We start from the raw sequence: 23,148 nt of genomic DNA on the forward strand, positions 1-23,148 counted from the left end.
AAGACATACCCAAGACTGGGCAATTTACAAAAAGAAAGAGGTTTATTGGACTTACAGTTTCACATGGCTAGGCACAGGCAAACCATATCACCAACTGAAACTAGAAATCACATCATCTGATATTTATCTAGGGATTTTAATTGTACAATAAATTGACTACAGTTATATTTACCTAATTACCAGAATTATGAGGATTACAAAGTGGATATTTTAATCCTTTTAAAATGAAGATAGAGATAATTTCTTTGCATTAAATTATAAACTCATGATCAATAATGTTGTGAACCCTTTGATCAAAGTGATTGATCAAAGTGATTATCCAGGATTACTTTTTAAAGTAATACTTAGAAAAATTTAGCTTGTTAGTTCCAGCTTAATAGAAAGTGAAGTCCATGCTGCTTATTGGTGAACATGTGGCTATATGTCTTTGAATATGTTTCTTAATATTGGCCATTAACTATTAAATTGACTTCTCAAAATGTTAAAATGGACAAAGTCCCTTTTCTTCTTATAATTAGCTTTCTATTCCTGCTTTTGATTGTTATTCTCCAAGATGACTGAGTTAATTATACAAATATGGTGAGCACAAAACATATTACTTCAAAGGGATATCTCCTTAAAGAACATGCAAATGACTCTCCAGTTTTGAATAAATTCGAATATTGACATTAATCTCCTTAGAATCCCAGTGCTTTAACTTGCAGAACATTGCTGATTTAATACTACTTATAAAACTTATTATTTTGACCATTTTGAAATATGTTTTTCATGTATTAAAAAATTAGAGATCAAATGACAGGATTATTCTTATTATCCAGATTTGTATGATGTGTTATAAGCTGTGCATTATTTTATTCAGTATTCATGACCTTTTAAATAGATGTTAATAGTGTTTTCATTATGAAGATTCCATAGCTAGTAAAGTGATAGGAACTGGAACTCATAATTTCTGACTACAAACCCTATTGTCTGTCTACTATATTACTGCTATTTAGTTAACAAAAGAAGGTTTATTTAGAATTAATTTACATTTTCTTAGGAAATCTTCCTATGTTTTCTTTTGGTTATTTAAAGTTTATAATTATTCCATAGATATTTTTCTGGAAATAGAATTTAGAACTTAAATGTTTTCATTGAATATCTTCATTGGCAAATCTTGCCTTAGTACTTGTAGAGTAAAAGGCTCATGTTGAATCACATTACATGTTTAGCTAAATAGATTTTATTATTTTAATGTAGGTTTGAAAGCCATTTATCGAACATTTTTTTTTTTCTTTTGAGACAGAGTCTTGTTCTGTCACCCAGGCTGGAGTGCAGTGGCACGATCTTAGCTCACTGCAACCTCCGCCTCTCAGGTTCAAGCGATTCTCCTGCCTCAGTCTACTGAGTAGCTAGGATTACAGTCGCCTGCCACCATGCCCAGCTAATTTTTGTATTTTTAGTGGAGATGGGGTTTCACCATGTTGGCCAGGCTGGTTTCAAACTCCTGTCCTCAAGTGATCCACCCACCTTAGCATCCCAAAGTACTGAGATTACCAGCTTGAGCCACCACGCCCAGTCACGAAATATTTTTATATGTTGACCCAGTACATATACATGTACAGATAAATCTGTATATTTATCTGCCAAAAATGAAAAATGCCTATAGTCATGGATAAATTATTTGAATATTATTTGTAATATGGAAATACTGGAAATTATCTAGATATCCTCCGAAAGAATTACCTGTATTTTGTACACTATTTGATGAAATTTGATGCAGCCATCCAAAGTGATCACTCTGGAAATTATTTAGCAAAATGAGAAAATGCTTATGCTGCATCGTTGAGCATAAAAGGTCACCAAATAATAGCTATACTATACAGTTTTTTAAAATGTGTGTATACATACAGAAGACTGGATGAGAAGAGAAAAATGAGCCACAATGTTGTTAGAATTTTCAGATTTAATTTTACATTCTGTGTTTCAAATTCTCTATGATAAATGTCATAATTTCTTATCCTGTTTTTAATTATGAGATTAAATTTGTTGAATTTATATAATTTGTCAATTATAATTTGCTAATGTAGTAGTATGTCTAAGACATTTATTTTGGGGATCAGCATAAAGTGTCCTTGAGTTTATCAGAGAAACCAGATCAAACCCATACTGAGCAACCAAGGGATAGATCCCATTTTATTGATGATGTCTATTAGGAAAAATGTGTTTTAGAAGCTTTGGGAAGTTCATGTTCCCATAGTTACCCCACAATTCAGATGCACATCTAATGGTTGGTAAATTTCCAGTCCCTCTGGCCTGTACCTCTCACCAGTACAAGTTTTCACAAGAGATTTTCTCTTCTTTATTTTTTCAAAGGCAAGAATAATGTGAGAGTAGCTATTACAGTATGTTTCTTTTGTCCCATTTCTTACATCAGGAAAAACCATAAACTGCAAAAAAATAAAAATATGAAAGAGTCAAACATGCATATTATGCAAAAGCAGTTGACTAAGTTTTTTTAACCTCAAAAAAGGTTGGTTTTATGACACATTCTGAGCTAATTCTTAGTTATTAACTCTGCTTAAATATTTGTAGAATTCTTTCTAAATGTCTCACAAGAGAGTAAAGAATGTGAGATTATAATAAACCAATCCTTAACCTGTAGAACCCCACCCCCTGCACACACATGCAAATATGTACACACAGAACCTAAATAACTTCAGGTCTTCTTTATTGTTAATGTGGGAAAGAATAAACTACATAGGAAAAATAGAGTGTTAGTTCCCTGCTGCCAGTTCATTTTGAGCATATTCAAGAAAGCAGGAATTACTGAGGAGCAAACAGCAGCTGAGAGAGATCACTTATAGACCTTCTGCGAGTTTCCTGTTTGGTGATGCCTGCATTGACATAGATTTGCTTAAACAGAAAAGTAGCCCTGTTGTTTATGCAGTAGTGTATATTTAGCATACACACACATACACACACACGCACACACACACACACACATGCACACACGCACACACACGCACAGACATAAAGCTTTTTATCATTATTTAAGGTAGGCACTATACTCTTCCTGAGTGTAGTGATGAGCCTCACATACAGTAAATTTTGATTAGGTACTGGGTACTGTTTTAGCAAACTCCATAGCTGATGCTAATGTTCAGCCAGAGAGGAGGATAATTATTCTGGGTAACAGCTTGATCATTTTTGCTTTCTAAGTTATAAATCTTGGTAATAAATTTTTTGGTGTGTTCAATAAGATAAATACACTAAAAAAAAAAAAAAAACCCAGAATCTTGAATAACTTTTAAAGTCGTTTTTGTGTTCTTTATAACTCTTGAGTGTGGTGATGAATGACACTGGCTCATTGTATGTATTTGGAACACGAAACTTTAGCTAGCTTGAGGTTTCCAAGTAGTGCAAGATATCATTTATAATGCTCTTTTTTAAGATGTAGCGTGGTACAGATTATAGTATCTCTTTCTTTAAGAAGCACTTTCCTCAGTAATAGGATATGAATATAATATGGGGAAAACACCCAAATTTAAATACAATCATTTTATTTATGTAAATCCAAGAAAACCTTTGCTTCCTAAGTTATTGCAGGGTTACAGTTTCTCTTTCTTGCTTAACTTCAAGATAAAGTGCTTAATATCTGCGTTTGCTATTTGTGAAAAGATACTTTTGAACAGTTAAAAACTGTTTTCTTGAAGCTTGAAGGAAGAGCAGGAAAATATTAAAAGGACATTCTGTGTTTTAGATGGCCCTCTTGTGGTAAAAGGGTCAAAATATCCCGAATGAAGACTGCTTTTAAATAGTAAGAGTCAAAATTGCGCAGATGAATGAGAAATAATGTTTTCGCCTTTTCCCTAAGATCTCGGTGGCAAAATTAACAGAATTGTCAAATATAAAACAAACAGACATAACAAAACCAATCTTTTTTTACTGCTTTATATAGCTACCAAGTGAATCTCTGAAGATCAAAAAATAACTCCCGGAAACATTTTCATAAAAAGCTATCAGATTTGATTTTGTATATTTTTCACTTGGAAATAATTTTATATTTACACAAAAGTTGCAAAAATGGACCCAAGAGTTTCTGTCTACCCTTCACTGACCTAAATATTAATATCTTGCGTAACTGTGAAATCTCTCCTAAGACCAGAAAAATTAACATTGATATACTGCTGTTCAACCAATCTACAGACTTCAATCAAATTTTACCAGTTGTCCTCCCAATATTCTTTCTGTGACTCCAGGATCCTCCAGCTTGTGATAGTATCTCAGTCTGTCTTGCATGACATGACCTTGACACTTTGGAAGAGTAGTAGTCGGTTATCAAGTAAAATATCTTTCCATTCACTTCGTCTGATGTTTCATCTTGATTAAATTCAGGCAGTAATACATCTGCTGTGATTGTGTGCCCTTCTCATTGTATCGTATCAATAGGTACACAGTGTCACTATGTCTCATTATTGGTGGTATTAATTTTGATCACTTGGTTAAAGCGATGTTTGCCATGTTTCTTTACTGTGAGGTTATTATTTTCCCTTTGCAATTCATAAGTATATCAACACCATTTCAGATTGTATTTTTACCATAATTAATATTATACCTGTATTTTCTTATGGGCATTTATACTGAAATGGAGTTATAATTTGTAACTAAACTAGGAAATGCTGAAGTTACTTTGTTGCCTTGTTTGAAAATCATTTTTCCCCTTTCATCTGTAGCCTTCTATCACCAGTCTTGCACTTTAAGTTAAAATCTTCAGAAAGCTTCTTCTTGTTCATGTTGACTAAACCTCATGTACTTAATGACCTCAATAGGTATGTCGAGAGTACCAGCGTGGCAATTGCAACAGAGGAGAAAATGATTGTCGGTTTGCTCATCCTGCTGACAGCACAATGATTGACACCAATGACAACACAGTCACTGTGTGTATGGATTACATCAAAGGGAGATGCTCTCGGGAAAAGTGCAAATACTTTCATCCCCCTGCACATTTGCAAGCCAAGATCAAGGCTGCCCAATACCAGGTCAACCAGGCTGCAGCTGCACAGGCTGCAGCCACTGCAGCTGCCATGGTGAGTAGAGATATCAGCTCTCTCCTTGTTAGCAGTCAGAAAAGCAAAGTGAGCAACTCTATCTGACTACAAGCTATTCATTTATTAACCTTTTTTAAAATAAAATTGCTGAAGATATGTTTGTTCAGGTATCCCAGACAATATATAAAGAAGTTACTTTCACAGAAGTGAGGGTAACTCCTCAAATGGTTCAGATTGCTCCTACCCTTGGCCTAACTCTTAATCTGTCTTATTCTGGATGTAGGGTTTCTGAAATCTCTGCTTTGTAAAGAACCACCTGTCTCCTTTTCAATTTAACGATATTGCCATTTTCGGTCTTCTTATTTCTGTGTGCCATCTAATCAGCCATTGTTTTCCTTTGGTGTGTTCTTTTGCACATCAAGGCTCTTCTTCACATATATCTTGCTTTTAACAATAACATGATCTGGAACTATTTAGGAGAATTGTTCAACAAAATTGTTCTTAGAATTAGCTACAGGATTTTGAGTAGTATACTCTCTAGATTGTCTGAAATAATATTGTGGCATAAACAAAATAGTAACACTAGAGAAGCTTGACTATGCCATTATATAGAAAGGAGAGAGACAGCAGTACTCAAAGAGTTAGAAACTGGATCATTAAGAATAGCTACTAAACTATATTCTTAAGGTAAATTTTAATGTGATCTAGTAGCTGATTTTAATGAGCCCATTCTTTGTTCTTTGCTTAGCTGTTTTAATGTTGTCATTTTTTACATAAATATGTGACTTAAATCAATGAAATACTCATTTTAAAAGTTACTGTGTAGTATTTCATAACAGTGATATTAATCATGAGAGAGATCTTTTCTGTGTTTGTTTATGGATACTTGAGCAAAAATACAGAAGGCAGACTCTCTCCTCCTCTCTTCCTTTCACTCTTTTTTTTTCTGTTAGAGTATCTTGTTTGTAATTAACTACAAAGAGGAGTTATCCTCCCAATAACAACTCAGTAGTGCCTTTATTGTGCATGCTTAGTCTTGTTATTCGTTGTATATGGCATTCCGATGATTTGTTTTTTTATTTGTTTTTTCTCACCTACCCAAAAATGCACTGCTGCCCCCATGATGCACCTCTGCTTGCTGTTTATGTTAATGCGCTTGAACCCCACTGGCCCATTGCCATCATGTGCTCGCTGCCTGCTAATTAAGACTCAGTCGGCTGTCAAATCACTGAAGCGACCCCTCGAGGCAACCTTTGACCTGGTACTATGACCTTTCACCTTTTAGCTTGGCATGTAGCTTTATTGTAGATACAAGTTTTTTTTTTTTTAAATCAACTTTAAAATATATATCCTTTTTTCTGTTATAGAGTTATAAAGTACAATGAAAAAACTGAGTGTGGTTTCCTGACAAAATTAGTAGAAAGACTATAATCTAAGTACATAGATGGATGTCATACAATAAAAGATTCTGAAAGCCCAGCAGCCCACATTCAGTTTAACTACATTGTAGAATGTTCTAAAGAAATAGTTGGAGGATATAAAGAGTGTATTTTTGACTGTATATTTATGTACCTGTTTGGTTAGCATGGCTTTAGTGGTAGAATTATTTACATTTTAATATTTATAGTTCAGTATTTAAGGAAAAAAACTTGCATGCTCTGGGACATTTGCATGTCTAGGTAGATCTGGGGGGAGGAGCAGTGGGTTAGTTTTTATTTTATCTGTTTCAGTCACTCTGTACAATTAACTATTAACATTGCTTATACTTGTCAATCCTCATGGAGCTCGCAGTGTGGCTTTTCCTCTTTTCCCAAATCAGTGGCTTCTCATAGAAAGCCTGAAGCATTATGGGACCTAAAGCACTTTAACACATTATAACATGTGCTCTTGTACTAGTGAGATTTTGTTTTGGACAAAAATAATGCTTCCTTTAAAGCTTTTATCTTGCTTTTTTTTTTTTTCTTTAATTTTTTATTCATTGGATTTTTTCCCTCGGGTAGTTAAGTGCTCCGCTGCTTGCTTGCTCATGCTTCCTAACAATTTTAGCCTTCGACTGATTTTTCTTTTTTCTTTTTCTCTTTTTACTGGTATTTGTTTTTTATACTCATTCACTAAACAGGGAATTCCTCAAGCTGTACTTCCCCCATTACCAAAGAGGCCTGCTCTTGAAAAAACCAACGGTGCCACCGCAGTCTTTAACACTGGTATTTTCCAATACCAACAGGCTCTAGCCAACATGCAGTTACAACAGCATACAGCGTTTCTCCCACCAGGTAAGGGGTGGGGTTTCTTAATGAATGAATCTGATGATCTACAGAGAGTCCTACTGTTAGAGCAGATAAACCACACCCCAAGTTTGTTTGTAATTATAGATGAGGTGTCAGGTAAGGTGGTCAATGATGGAAACTTATCTGAGGTGTCTCATGTGGTTTTCCTTAAAAAGTAAGGATTTTAGCTTAACGAAATATGGATTAAGGATCAGTGGTATTTTATACATTTATATGTGTTTGTGTAATTTGGAAATGAAATATAGTTCTCTTGTTTTTCTCTTTCCTCCACACTGTTATATGTCTGTCAAGCTATTTTATGATACTTTCTTGCTGTAAGACCCCTTTGCCTTCATTATCCCATAGAGTTAATTTAAATTATATAAAACAACACTTTCAGTTTTGATTTTTATTTTTCAGCCTTTTTGTTTTCAAGGTCAAGAATGAAAAAAAACTATGTGTTCTAGAGCTCTTAAAAAGGGCATCAATCTTAGTGGCATCAATCAGTACACTGTTTAAAATTTTGACTGTTCCTAAGCTAATATTGAAAGAGCCCTAAGTGCTCCTCAATGTTTAATTTATTATGGAGTTCTACATTTGTGGTTTCAGCTTATTTTCAATTTGGTAATGTATACCAAAATGTTTAAAATTTTGTTTAAAATTTTAAAATTAAAATTTTAAAATTTTGTTTAAAATTTTGACTGTTCCTAAGCTAATATTGAAAGAGCCCTAAGTGCTCCTCAATGTTTAATTTATTATGGAGTTCTACATTTGTGGTTTCAGCTTATTTTCAATTTGGTAATGTATACATAATCTAGAATTATTCACACAAATTGCAAAGTTTAAAACACAGACTAGCTACTCATTTAATTACCTGGAAATTTACTCTTTTTATTCACTCTGAATTTATTTCAGAAAATACATATAAACTTATTATTATCTGGAATTTTACTAACCAGAAACTCTAATCTCACTTTCCTCTTTATCGCTTCACTCTTATTTTGAGAATACCATGGTAAAAGACTTACTTAATAAAATATTTTATTAATTAAATTAATGATTAGATATATATGTCAAAAATCCAGCTCCCAATTTTATATTAGACTATATTGGCAGTATTTACAGTGTATTAGGTTCATAATGCTGTGAGAGAATGTGAATTTGTTTTTGATTCATGAACAAAAGAATAAATTATATGAGTTTTTAATACTAACCATAACTTTTTATGTAGTACATCATTGAAAATCAGTCATCCATATGTAAAATAAACATGAGGTAACAGTTAACTAGAATATTCCACTAGCTGAAATAGCCAGTGCCCCAGACACATGGATAAAATGATATTTGTACTCATGAAATAGTATCTTTCAAATTGCAGTTTGTTCATATTAGAACAAAAATTAAATCATTTTGACCTGTAGTCTCACATTTCTCTTATGTTTTGTAATATTACAACTTTCTTCTCAACATGTATAGTTTTTCAGAAATTAATCTTTTTGCTCTTGTGCAAGTTGCTGTGTCCCCAGATTTTCACTGCCCCCAACAAATAATCCATCAGTTTTTCTGTAGTCAGATGAGCAAAGTTTCAAGGGATTATATGTAGCTATCATAATCTCTTTGAAGAAATTAAATCTTATTTTTGTCAGTTTATTTTATTGGCTAAAACATTACCATGAGAAATGACAGTTTCAGCTAGACCAATGGTAGTGAGTTATCTCAGTTGATTGTTCACAATCAGTTACAGATTGAACTTCTCGTTCTACTCATTCCCCTCTTCTCACTACTGTACTTGGCTAGTCTTAAAAAATATGATAGTTTCTCTACTAAAGTCTGAAAAACAAATCTATGCTATTTAAAGAAAGCTGAAATTATTTTATCAAATAGGTTTCATGTTAGTTTTTTCAACAACACTCAAATGACTATAGTTTTTTTTTTCTAAATAAGTATAACCATCAGTTGCATGGTACGATGACCCTTACTGATGACACTAGTGTCTCCCTAGAATAGGTTTTTGATGACCCTTACTTGTGACACTAGTGTCTCCCTAGAATCGCTTTTTGTCTGTGGATAGAGCCAAAGATGCTAGGTAAAGTTCAAATTAGAGAAAATAAACTCATTCATAAATCAGAATCAAACTTGTCTCTCTGTGCTAGGGTAAGTGTTGCTAATTTAAATAAAATCTGCATTAATTAAAATATGCTGAAAAAATTTTAGATATATTTGCATTTATTACGATGCATTTTGCATCAGAGATATTCCAGTCTTGATCAATATTTCTCAAATATAGGCCAGGCATGGTGACTCACGCCTGTAATCCCAGCACTTTGGGAGGCAGGCAGGCGGCTCACTTGAGGTCAGGAGTTGGAGACCAGCCTGGCCAACATGGCAAAACCCTGTCTCTACTAAAAATCCAAAAATTAGCCAAACATGGTGATGCGTGCCTGTAATCCCAGCTACTTGGAAGGCTGAGGCAGGAGAATCGCTTGAACCAGGGAGGCGGAGCAGCAAGCCGAGATCACATCACTGCACTCCAGCCTGGGCAGAGGAGCGAGACTCCGTCTCAAAAAAAAAAAAACATACAAAACAATAACAAATATATATATATACACACACACACACACACACATTTCTCAAATGTAATCAATATAGTGTGAAATTATTGCGTTAGCAACATAAAATAACATTTATTTGCAACTCAGTTTTAAGGGCCTGAAGCAGCACGTTGACCTTTATTAATCACATAATCAGAAGTAGAAGTAGGTAGTGACTCCATGATTATTTTAAAATATTTTCATTATATAATATGTACCTGCGTGCACAAAAATTGACCCTGTGACCTGAAAAGGTTAAAATGGATAGCTCATCGTTATTTCTGCCCCACCACTTTGTCAGACAGTCAGAAAGGAAAGAAGTCTAATGCAGGGAATGTAAATGCAAAAGCCTCAGGGGCCAGGCAGGAAACACAAGTCAAGCAAGAAATAAATTGGGAGCTGTGGGGTATGGGTGGCACAGGGGAGCACAGACTCAGTCTAAAGAGTATAGTCAATGTTCATACTTTGCCTTTTGTTGCCTCAGAGAATTGTCTGCCTGGCAGGTTGTACCTGCTATCCACTGCAAACCCTTTGTGGCTCCATTTGCATCATAGACTGTGTAAACCACAGTTGATTGTGTATATGCCTTATAGGGTTGGTTGTAAGAAACCCGCACAACCTAACACAGTAGCCCTGACATACAGTGTTGCTAGGTCTTATGATTTTTTCCCAGATATTCTGGACGTTTGTAAGTTTATATGTGAAATTTCTCAATATTTAAATTTTGTCAATTAATTCAGTTTTTAAAAAACACCCTTTGAGAACTAAAGGAAATGTATCTTAACCACAAATTCACCTGTAATCTCATGTCTAATACCTGGGAGAAAAGGAATGCCATTTTCCAAAGTTTGGTTGTTCTACAGACAAATAATACAGAATTAGATGATGAAGGAATCTGATCTGATCACAATTTAATAATTTGGAAGGTACACTTTGAAGGCTTTATTGGAACTGGGAAGAAAATGGAGTTCTTTTATTTTTTTGCAGCTCAGAATTTTAGATGTCTATAGTCTGTTGCTTCAATGATAACTTCAGATGTGTAGATGCATTTTATTCAAATTACAGTGAAGCATGGTTAGCTAAATTCTTAGAGCAGGTGGCTGCGTATACAGAGTAGGTTGCTGGCAAAAGATCAGGGTTCAGTGACAAGCCAGCCAGCTAACTAAGAAAAATTACTGCATGCTTTAACTTTTAAGAGCAGAATTGGATTTAATATGGACATTACCCATCTAAGCATCATTCAGCCATACATACATACATCCTCCTATCATTCTGTTCTCCCCTCTCCTTTCTTCTCTTATCCTTTTTTCCTTCCTCCCTTCCTCTGTCCTTCTGTTTTCATCCATCTATTCATCCCCCCATTTATCCACCCATCTTTCCATTTATTCATTCAATAATGTATGCCACTGCGTACCAGTATTTATGTGAAAGATTGCAAACTCATGGCCCAAGGGTAAAATCTAGTATCTAGAAATATTTTTGTTTAAGAGTGTTTACATGAAGACTAAATGTAAATCCTTTAGATAGGACACACACTGTACCCTTCAGTTCCAAGCCCTACAATTCCGTATTGCCTTAGGCCAGATTGTTTCACACATTTTGTTCAAAAGAGTTACATTTTATTGAATGGTTGCTCTGGTTTCATGCTGCACTGAGTGCTTTGCATATATTATCTCATTTTTTTTTTCACAACGCCCAAAAGATTGGCATTAATATTTTCATTTTACCAATGAGTAATTTGGAGCCTAGTAAGATACAGTGATTTTCCCCAAGTTAAACAGCTTTTGTAAGGTTTAGATTTAAGTACAACTTGAACTCAAGTCAGACTGACTTGGTTAATCTCTCAATATATATGAGCTTATTACACGAAGACCTTAAAAATGATTTGGGAGAGTGGAAGTAGCCCTTACTGATCACCTAACTCCATTGTGTTTCACACTTAATACCTCATTTAAAGATAAATATAAGTATTAGGTTAAATTCATATTAAAGTTTTGTTTTCTCAAATTTAGATATATACTTGTTTTAACCTTCCCTTTTCAGGACCAGATTGATTATTTGTAGATATTATACATAATTTAGGATCTATATATATTATAGGTATGAATTTTCACTCAAGAAATTAGGATGTATAAGAAATACCACTTTCCTTTATACCATTTGTTTTCATTGAAATTAAGTCTAGCTCTGAACTCTGATCTCTGTCTCCCTGGGTTGAGAGAAATAACAGGCATTACTGGGAATCCAGGACATCCCCCAGCTCCCTCTCTCTCCTGACCTTACCTCAAATGGAGGTCCTGTGCAGTCTAGTATTCTCAGACACACTATGCATTCTTCATTCATCAGTCACAGCTGCTCACTGCTGATATGATCATTGTCCATGCTTGCGAGAGCTCTTGAAGACAGGTACTCCAGAGGTTCTGTGCTTGCCTTGGATATAGGCTTCCTTGTCTATGCCCTCCAGGCTCCCATGCCCTTGAGGGCCTGATGTCTGCAAGGCTATTCTGAAAGAACAGGCTACCTACCCAACTACCTGTGGAGCTGCACACTGCCTGCCACTTCAATCTTGAGGAATTTTTTTCTCTGCCCTAATCACTATTTTTGCTTACCTACCATCTTCAGAATCACACCTCTTGTCTCCCTCTCTAGCATATCTCCCTCAATCAATGTTAGCTTTTGAGTGTTAACAGTTCTGAAAATACATTTGCTTTAAACAACTTCAACTTTGGCTTGTATTACAACTCTACGAAGAATGAGGCAACAAAAGGCCAGGAAACTTTCTTAGGTGGTGGTGTAGGTCTAAGGGCAGGGGTAGGCAGGGTTGTGTTTATAGAAAGAAGAAAAAACAAAAAGATTTGTCACATTTAGTATCATTAATACATTTAATAATTTATAATTATGTATATTAGTAAATTACTTATAATTAAAATAAAGAAGGTACTGCTTGTTTGGATACCAGTTTTGAGAATAGTCCAACTGATTGTTAACTTTTAGTCTTAAAATGATATACACTGTTTTTAGAAGATCTTAATCAGATTAATACTTTTTATAATCAACCTAAATAGGACTGAATTATTACATCGAAATTCTAACTTCCAACTAAATCTTCATTACAATTCTTTTTTTCCCTTCTACTTATCTCCCTTCTATGCTGAGTAATTTTAAGTATGCATACATCTTATTTGTAAATTATCCTAGTTTTTCCTACATTTTACTACATATCAATTAAAATTTTTGATTTAAAAAGTCATGCAATTAAAATAACACATTTCTTAGAGGCACCCCATTCTGCTCTGCAAATATCTTTGTAGGATAAATTGGAAATTGACAAATACATTCACTTAAATTTTGCTTTGTGCTGAAAATGGAGGAAAAATTTAAATTGGCCATTTGCGCATTATTATTAGTAAATCAACCCATGTAAAGTAAAGATGGAAACCAAGGTCATTTCAAAAGTGATTTTCGTTTTTGGTAAGTGGGTCCTACAGCATTATGTCCTCATATTTGTGAGTTATTGCACCCTGGCTAGTATTTTCATTGCTGCCTTATGTTTATTTGCTGCAAATGCCTCTCAAAACTGTGTGCATTGGTTATAATGGTAATGAGGAAGATTACTCAAACTAAAATTCAAATCATAATAGCTTTAGGGTTTTAGAGAGATAGTATAAGGTTAACTCATTTTCAGCATGTGCAGGCTTAATTATGCATGGGATGAAATACAGTAGGCAAGTCTCAGCATAATAATAAATAATGAAACATATAACCTGTACAATATTTAAACTGGCTTTAATATTACTTATCACATTATTCTTTATCATTCATCATTTCTTTTCCAATTCTCTCACCCTACCATTAAGACAGTAATGATTTTATAAGATGTAGATCTGGTATTAAGTTTTGCTTGCTCTACTGTCTCAAATTATTATAACTTCTTTGTTATTACCAGCTTGTTTCTGTTTGTCTTTCACAAGTCTTTGACTCAGTAGTAGTAGCAAATGACAGAGATCTTCAAGGGTCTTAATGCTTGTCAATATAATATTATTCCACTTGATAGGATGTGTCCCCAGATTCATTACAGAGTTTAATCATTGATCACTGTGCCCACAGTCTAATTGTGATGACAAACTAATTGCAGCTGTTACAGGGATGCCAGTTAAGTAATCCGTGTTTAAGTTGAGTTTCTCAATGGCAGCTTTATTTTATAGGGCCATCTCTGACAAGATTCATTTGGCAGATATTTTTCTAACAAATGTTCGTCCCAGATGCTGCTAGTATTTAAACAGGATATGCCAAGATTTAGATAGAAATATAAAATCCTTTGATATTTTAAAACCTAGAATTCTAAAATAATCCCATAGAAAGAACAGTGGTTCTGCATATGGGAAAGTGCCTTGTACTTGGTAAAATAAGTTAAATTTTCAATATTTACATGTCAAAGAGAACAAGGACTATCTATATATGCAACATTTATTTTTGCTTATCATGGTTGAACAATTGTCAGCATCAGTGCTAACACCCCATATGTGATGTATATATCTTCACTATCTCCCACTCAAGGTTTTTATTGAAGTCTAATTAGCAGTTTCTTGTGTGTGAAATTTTGTAGAACATTTGCTACTCCCAGAAGTCTTGAAGGTCTGAACCAGCAATGAAAACCACTCTGATTTCCTAGATACCATGAAGTAAACCAATTTGATATTTATAAGAAATTATATTCCCCCTTAAGGCTTTTCCTACATTTTAATTTCAAACGAAGGAAATGCAGAAATTTCACTGTTTTATGTAAAATTTATTGCTTGGCATCCCTCCAAATACAAATCCTGTATGAATAATCACAACCCCTTTCGTGTTTATGTGGTTGCTGCTACAATGAACAGGAAAATAAAACAAAAAGAATGAAAATGAATGTTTGGTCATTATATTGTTAAGTCAGTTTTGTACATTGAATTATTTAGTATTTAATAATAAATAATATCTTTAATAAGTTAATATGTGCTTGATATGAAGAAAATGTTAAGGCATTCATAAGTTAAAGTCAGAAATAGCAAAACGACCAGATGGTTAGTAATCAGATTAAAACAAAACAAATTACAATATTATTTTTAAAAGAACTAAGTGGATTTAAATTACTTCCAAAATACTTTTGTTTATAGGCAACACTTAAGAGAAACAAAGTGTACCAGCACACAGTTAAACTGGCTTTTATTCTTCACTTGAGACTAGTTCTAATTGATCACTGTGCTATTGTATGATTTGATTGTGCTGACAGTTACATGCCACTGTTCCCATAATAACAATTTTTCTTCTTTGTTCAAATGAATTTTCTAATTACACGTGTGATGGGATGTTTTAATTCTTTTCCCTTTTCAAATCCACCTTCCTGTTGCAATGCATGATGGGCAGGCTCAATATTGTGCATGACACCCGCTACAAGTGTTGGTAGGTGCCAGCTTTGTTTCTTGATTATCTTAAACCTATGGTGTACCTCACAGCCCCTCAAAATCCACTGCTAAGTTTAACTTATATCTATTGGGCAAGTCCATTTCCCCTTTACTAACACCTGTCAATTAAATGCCATTTTCTATTTAATTGACATGGACTCACATAAACGTTTTCTTTACACACACGAGTTTCCTTTAGTCACCTTTGGTGGATTTTGATTGGACTATGAGTTCTGGTGTGTAAAAAAAATCTATTTCATGAAAGTAATATACTGTATATTTTTATAATAGTAAATGAGAAAAAAATACTTTCATTCAAACAGATAACTGTATATATGAAGTAAATACTTGTATTTTGACTTAGATTTTGAATGTCTGACTGTGAACACTATATAAAATTCTTGTTTTTGACTTAGCATATTAAGCCTGTTTGTGTCAATTTTCTTGATTTGATGGTAACAAGCTTTTTTCCCCCTTTTTTTTCTCTTTCATCCCTCCTCCCCTTCTCTCCTTGGAATGTTGTCCTGCTTTGCGCTGTGATTGCATGTCACTCGCTGGTGATGATGTCCTGTCACATGGCTTATTGCTGTGATAAATACCATGCCCAATTATCTCTTCCATGTTGCCATGGTTTCCATATTGCTACACTCTTCTGTATGTTCGCTTATATGATTTTCCCTCCGAAAGTTCCCATGGTGCACGGTGCTACGCCAGCCACTGTGTCCGCAGCAACAACATCTGCCACAAGTGTTCCCTTCGCTGCAACAGCCACAGCCAACCAGGTTTGCTAATTTACAGCTTTGTTTCTTAAAAAACAACTCTAATAGGGCTCAATCCAACAGCCCTTACGCATGTGGATTTCCCATTGAGGTCAGTGGGAATCGTATGTACGTGAGGGCTGTAGAGGGTGCTTTAATAAGCATGGGGTTTCAAAGATACCTCTTGTTGGCCTACACATTCTATGATGAGCAGCAGAATGCTTTTATGCCATTTATAAGTGCTCCAAAGTTGTCGCAGCTCCATTTCTGAAGCTACTAAAATGATATTTACACAAGCAATTCTCATTGGTTTCAACCAATCTTGCAGGTGTTTTGACCAACCAAAAATAGAGGCCATCTTAAAGTTTTTATTTAAAACATTTGGTATATACAGTTTCTTAGTTATTGCCTAAATGATTAATAGAAAGTAAAATATTTAAATGTATTACATATGCCACAAATGACCACTCTTGTAAATAAGTTTGTTATAAATTCATTATAATCTGAATCATTTAATAAGCATATTCAAAACAAATTGTTTGTGTATAGCATTTCTAAGCTTTTATTCTCAATGCTTTCAGTGAAAGAAAAATCCTAAATGCTCTTATTTTTATAATTACCCTGCATAAATGTTGGAGATTTATGAATGAAAAGAAAAGAAATTAAGTATGGCAAATTGACAATCATTCTGTATTCCATGCAAGTTTATAGAGTAACAATTATGCAGGGTACTTTCAAGTGAAAGGGATTTGTTCCATAAATTTAAATTTTATGATATACAATAACTATTTTAAAATAAATGATGATTTAAAATATTTTAAAATTTAAAAATTGACATTTATTCACCCAGCATTTTCTGATTCTACTTAAAAATATTTTCTAGAAAATACTGGTTGATTTCAAGTTTCATTTAGATAAAATAGATTTGGGCTTCAATAGAGTTGACAGTGTATGAAAAAAAATAGAGCCAAGCCACATTTCAGATAATCCACAGGTGAAGGTTAAATGTAGTCAAATGAGTCTCAAAAGAATTAGTATCAGATGAGAATCAACATGTTCCACCTTGGAAAGGGAAGACCAATTAAGACATCGATTTGTTGTTCTTACTGTGAGGAGTAGCCACCCTTGTTCTAAAATACATCACGTACTGTTGATGAAGAACATTCAGCTATTAGTACAACCATTCAAAACTTTCAAAATCAGAATACAAAAATGAATTTAATGTTTCAGTCAAGCTTTAAACATTTCTTGGCAAAGAATCATTAATTTTTCAGAAGCTTGTCAAAATAGCCCTGGGTTTATGTGAACACATCAGACTCATTTACAAGAATGCTAGATGGTGCATATGTGGCATGTTAATAAGTAATCTTTGGTAGAACTATCGCGATGGATTCAATACAATCCATCTGTGGTGCAAATCAGTGATAAAGAACTCTCATGCGTGTACCATGTATGACCGTAGAATTGCTGGTGTAAGCAGAACTATAGCAGAGCAAATTTCAACATGCCCTTGGCCACCTGGGTTGTAGGGGACACTTTACTTTTTGCATTGTGCTGTGACCATTTCATGCATAATCTTGGGTCTTCATACTATTTGACAACCAAAAGAAAGAAAAGGGAATGGATATATATATACACACATATATTATATCTACATATACATACATATGTATATGCCTACAGTACATTAGCAATGCTGGAAATAGCTGATGCCACAAAATGCAGCCTGCATGCATGCAGAAGTTTATAGCTGGCCCTTCATCTGCATCGATTGGTGTTGAAGGTCCTTGGTATGTTTCGACAGCCCCATCCTTGATGCTTCTACACTGTTGGGTGCAACATCCTGTCCTGCAGCAGCAGGAAAAATGGTATGAGAAGCTTCATTATGCTTGGAGCACATTTTCGTGCCATTTGCCAATGCTGTAAAATTGTGTAAAAATGTCAGCTGAGAACTGGAAATAAAACAGGGACATATTAATATACACGCCAGACTGTGGATTGTAGTATGTTGAATTAGCCTAAGATGTCTAAATTGAAAAAACAGCAACAAAATGCCTTTGTGTATGTGATTTTATTATTCTCCCAACAACATTGCTGAAATGGGATTAGTATCGTTTTATAGAAGAAACGTAAGCATAGAGTAATGAGTTGCTTTGCTCAGGGTCACACAGCCAGTAAATGGATCTCTAGGGGTAGAACCCGTGTCTTCAGTCCTCTGACAGTCTCAATCTATTGTGCTGCCTCTCTCAGGTTAGCAGCCATTAATTTCGGGTTGAAAAATCAAGCTACAAATTTGAAGTTCTAACTTTGGGAACTATTGAAATAAGTCAACTCTATATTGGTTTCTTACTGTATTTTCTCTCAAGTTCTCTAATTCTCTTGCCCATTTAAAATACAATAAAAGGTGCCATCAGGATTCAGAAATATGTTCTGAAGTAAACTTAGGCTCTTACCTAGTTCTTTGAATTACTGCTTTATAATTCTTACCTGGTATTTTTAATTTGGAAAAAAAAAGTTAGACACCCTAATTTGAACGAAAATGTCAGAAATTTGGTTGCACAAAAATAGGCAAGACATTTCCTTATCTGATTTCTGAATGATTACTAAGTAACTGAAACCACAGGGTGGGGGGGTGTGTGTGTGTGTGTAGGCCAACAAAAAGGGCTTCTTTCAATACTGCTCTGCATGAATTTTTGATAGTTTTACTTATCTTATTTCCTAAAAGCTGGTAACATTTACAGAATAGTATTTAACATGAAGATTTTAAAGTTAGTTGCTACTATGGCATTTAAGTTTACATTAACTTACTGTTATGTTGACCAGATAAGGACTATCACCTCACAGCTGAATTTCACTTTTCTTTAAAAATTTAATATTAAAATGTTTTCATCTCTTGATTGTTGGCTTGCTTGCATGGATCATTCATTAAATAATTTTTTATTTGCTAGATACCCATAATATCTGCCGAACATCTGACTAGCCACAAGTATGTTACCCAGATGTAGAATTTTCATCACTAAACAGTAAGTTCATTATGTAATATATAGTAGCATATTTGTGCTGGGTTTTTTTAAGATAGCAATCGTATAGCGCACTTAAAATTTTGCAAAATCTCTGAGAAAATATTTATATACAGGTCACATTTTTATCTTAAATGGGTTGTGAGGAATTTTATCAGACATTTATAACAAATACGTTAATATCACTTAAATATACAAAGTATCAAGAGAAAATAAATTTTTAAAATTTCTGATTAGAAATAAACACAAACATAAAACATATGACCAAAAAGTAGTTAGAAGGTATAGATCAAGGGTTGGCAAACTTTCTTACAGGGTCAGACAGTATTTTTGCTGTGTGGGCCGTATGGTTTCTGTTGCAGCTACTCTCCTCTGCCATTGTATCATGAAAGCAGCCAGAGACCACATGTAAAAAATGGGTGTGGCTGTGTTCCAGTAAAACTTTATTTACAGAAACAGGCAGTACATCACATTTGGCCCACAGGCAGTATTTTGGCTGACCCCTGGTGTAGATTATCACTTATTTTTTTTTTTTCTTATTCTTTGGCTAAACCTTAAATGGGACCATGTACTCACTTCATCCCATGCACCACCATACACAGGGGCATTAGAATATAATGAGTTTGGCTAAGCGTGGTGGCTCACACTTGTAATCCAAGCACTTTGGGAGACTAAGGTGGGTGGATTGCTCGAGCCCAGGAATTTGAGACTAGCCTGGGCAACATGGTCAAACCCTGTCCTACAAAAAATATAAAACAATCAGCTGCGTATGGTGGCACACTCCTGTAGTTCCAGCTACTCAGGAGGCTCAGGTGGGAGGAGCACTTGAGGCCCAGGAGGTTGGGGCTACAATGAGCCACAGTTGTGCCACTGCACTCCAACCTGGGCAACAGAGCAAGACCTGTCTCAAAAAAAAAAAAAAGTAGTGAGTCTCACTTTAAATAAATATATACACATAATCACATATATGTGTACACACAAATCTACATATTCAAATGAATCTTAGGTACTTTAAAGTAGTTACCTCAGAGGATCATATAATTCTGAAAATGTTGCCATTGCAACATTTTTAAAATGGTTTGGAAGTGTTGTATTTAGTCTTTAAAATGTCTTGTATTTTGTCTTTAAGAACACTGTCTTAAATACTTACAAAGGTGCCCATTTTTCATCCATAGGAATACGTTTTGTCCAGTATGCGTGCATTCAAGTTATAACATGTGCTCAGATGCTTGTTAATTACTTATTTTTATATTTAGAAAGAGACAGTATGCTTAAAACTGAAATTGGTTAAGATGGGTGACCATTCTTTGTTGCTTCCTTTTTTTATCTGTGTATTAACATATTTACAAATGAGTTTTTGGTGCTACATTGTGTTAGTTACCATGGCAAGGAGATAAAGATAAATAGACAATAAGATAAAGATGTAAGGAATTTCAGGATAATATATTAAAATAAGAGAGGTTTGAAGAAATTTCTCTTAGAGCAAAGATGAAGAGCAGCTATTCCCAACAGGATCCATAAACAAATGAATTTGGACAATGAGGGTGTTGTTCTAAGGACAGTGGAGGTGTAAAGGCCTTGTAAAAGAAGGACAGTGTGCCAAGTCAGGAAACGATGGTGGCTGAGAACCAACTCAAAAACTCTTGTGATGTTAATCTGTAGCAAAGCTGGACAAAGTCAAAGCCCATGCAAGAAAGGAGGATAGGCAGAATTCAATAGCCATTTAAGAAAGAAATGATAGGCTCAATCGGAAAAGTACTGCCAAAGACTTGCTGCAGTATTAAAATTGATTTTGTCTATTTCATAAGTTTTCTCAAAGCAGTTCAGATAAAAAGGTTCAGATTCTGAACAATAGCCACATTTTTAGAAGCAGCAGCATTACTTTGTAGTGTTGTTGGTTTAGAAGAAGAGTTTGTTTGACATGCCAAAGCAATCTGTTTCAAGCTCTTATAGTCAATTAGGTGTGTTTGGTATGTATATATTTAACTGTATTCTATTTCTTAGCAATAATCTAGGTTGAAAAAAAATTCTAAAAATAATTAGCAAACCAGTAGATTTGTCTTTGAAGCTTAAGCATTTAATGTTCTGTTCATTTAACAAATGGTTGCTCATCTTCATGAGGAGTTGCAACATTTAAACTGATTTTTGAGTTACTAGATTGTGATTTCTTTCATTTTCAAGGTTGTATTGTGAAGCATACTTTTAATATATGTAAAGATTCCCTGCTGAGAACAAATTCCTTGTAAAAACTGGAACTGTTAATCCACAAGTACATTGTAGTATCTATTACAACTTAATTCATGAGTAATAATTCTGTAATTCAAAAAGAATGATTTTTATTTTCTTAGTTTTAGGAGAAAAAAGTTCAACAAACTGAATTATCCAAAGCCATCACTTAAAGTATCATTCTTTTTTTTTCTAAACCTGCATTATGCTAATCAAGCACCCAAATAGAATAAATCTTGTTTAATAGAACATATGACATGAATTTTAATTTTGTAGACCAGACCTTTACTCTTGAAACCTTATTAAACTGCAGAAAAGAAGTAAGTTTAAATTTTGCCCTACAACAATTGTGCTAAAAAAGAACTGTGTATATTATGCCCCTTGATTCTGCAAATGTATTTTATACTTTTAGTTTAGGATTAGTAAATTTTTTAGCACATTCTACAGTCTTATTAAATTGTACACATTATTTCGTTCGTATAGAGATGATAAACAGATTTTGTTCTGTCTACTCTTGTGAAATGGTTTTTGTTTTTATATGAAGATATAATAACTTGTGAATATACTGCTTAATCAAAAAGAAAATTTTCATATTACATGTATATTAGAAACTGCTTTTAGATACTATCTGTTCTAACAAAGATTCTCTCTTTTTCCCTTGTAGATCATGCTAAAGAGGAAAGGACAGTGTGCTTGGTTAGAGTAAAGGATGAGGTCATTAGCCATATTGTATATATCGTCAAGCAACACACACAAAAGTTCCTCAGCCACAAGACATCCACATATTGCATGTTAACCAGAAGAAAAGACAACATGGAAATCCACTGCACACTGTTGCCTATACACTTTGTACATTTAATTGATATTTGTGCTGAGGTGATATTCCTGTCTAAAAGAACAACATTGTCTTTCTTTTCTAGCACAGAGTTATGCATTCAAAGATGCATACCTAATTAGTTTCCTATATATTCATGCCATCTTGAAAAGACAGACTATGGTGTAACCATGATTCTATTATGTATTGGTACGTCTGTAGACCAAGATATAATTTTTTTTAAATAAGTTTATTTCTTTCAAGGTTTACAAATAACAAAGGTGCACCTTGTATTTAAAATTGCCATTATAGATGAGAGCGTGCATGCACAGTCATTTTTGTTTAAGAGTAATATTTTTAATGTAATAGATTGTAAGACGTGGTGAGGGAGGGATCTGACAGAGATGAATGTGCCAAGCAAAACCACAACTGTGTATATTTTAAAGCACATCATGGCTTTAAGTACCATGTTGTTAAGGATTCTCATGAAGTGCCATAGACTGTACATCAAATTAGAGTATTATTTCTTCAGTGTTATTGTTTTCAGAGCCACATTTTGTTGCATATTTGCTAGTACTAATCAGTCAAAGGGCACCATTCTTTTTTTTTTTCTTTTTTTTTTCTTTTTTTTTTTTTTTTTTTTTGAAACCAAAGCTGTCTCAGAAATGGCCAATTTAACTTTACAGTAACAATAGACAGCACAACACAAACTCTCTCAATACAGATAAACTCACACATACTGGAGATATATATAATAGATATATGTAAAATTATTTTAATGCATTGTAGTGTAATATTTATGCATACTATACTGTATAACATGTTATTCAAAAGGGATTGCCATTTCTGAGACACAATAACAAAAAATGTTTGAGGAAATTATTTTGCTTCTATTTATAGCCTCTGTCAAAAGTCAAAAGACTATAAATGCTTTGCAAAAATGGTTTCACGTTTGCTTAAATGCTTCATCACAGTCACATTCAAAATAGTGACTCTAAACA

The 23,148-nt window shown here is 34.0% G+C and overlaps 1 protein-coding gene across 21 annotated transcripts in view; it reads left to right on the forward strand.

Moving 5' to 3' along the window:
• The window catches only part of LOC105499024 (muscleblind like splicing regulator 1), a 219,842-nt gene extending 197,052 nt beyond the window's left edge, over positions 1 to 22,790 (forward strand). For 16 of the 21 annotated variants that reach the window (XM_011771424.3, XM_011771401.3, XM_011771415.3 and 13 more), the window contains 7 exons: positions 4,812 to 5,069; positions 6,238 to 6,291; positions 7,150 to 7,303; positions 15,292 to 15,327; positions 16,017 to 16,111; positions 19,036 to 19,110; positions 21,998 to 22,790. In XM_011771424.3, the coding sequence (XP_011769726.1) occupies positions 4,812 to 5,069; positions 6,238 to 6,291; positions 7,150 to 7,303; positions 15,292 to 15,327; positions 16,017 to 16,111; positions 19,036 to 19,092 (654 nt within the window). In that variant the 3' untranslated portion in view covers positions 19,093 to 19,110; positions 21,998 to 22,790. The remainder of the gene's footprint in view (positions 1 to 4,811; positions 5,070 to 6,237; positions 6,292 to 7,149; positions 7,304 to 15,291; positions 15,328 to 16,016; positions 16,112 to 19,035; positions 19,111 to 21,997) is intronic. The other 5 variants (XM_011771411.3, XM_011771408.3, XM_011771409.3 and 2 more) reach the window with 5 other exon arrangements.
• The last annotated feature ends 358 nt before the right edge of the window (positions 22,791 to 23,148 follow it).

The sequence above is a fragment of the Macaca nemestrina genome, chromosome 2 (genome assembly GCF_043159975.1).
Source record: "Macaca nemestrina isolate mMacNem1 chromosome 2, mMacNem.hap1, whole genome shotgun sequence".
Taxonomy (NCBI): domain Eukaryota; kingdom Metazoa; phylum Chordata; class Mammalia; order Primates; family Cercopithecidae; genus Macaca; species Macaca nemestrina.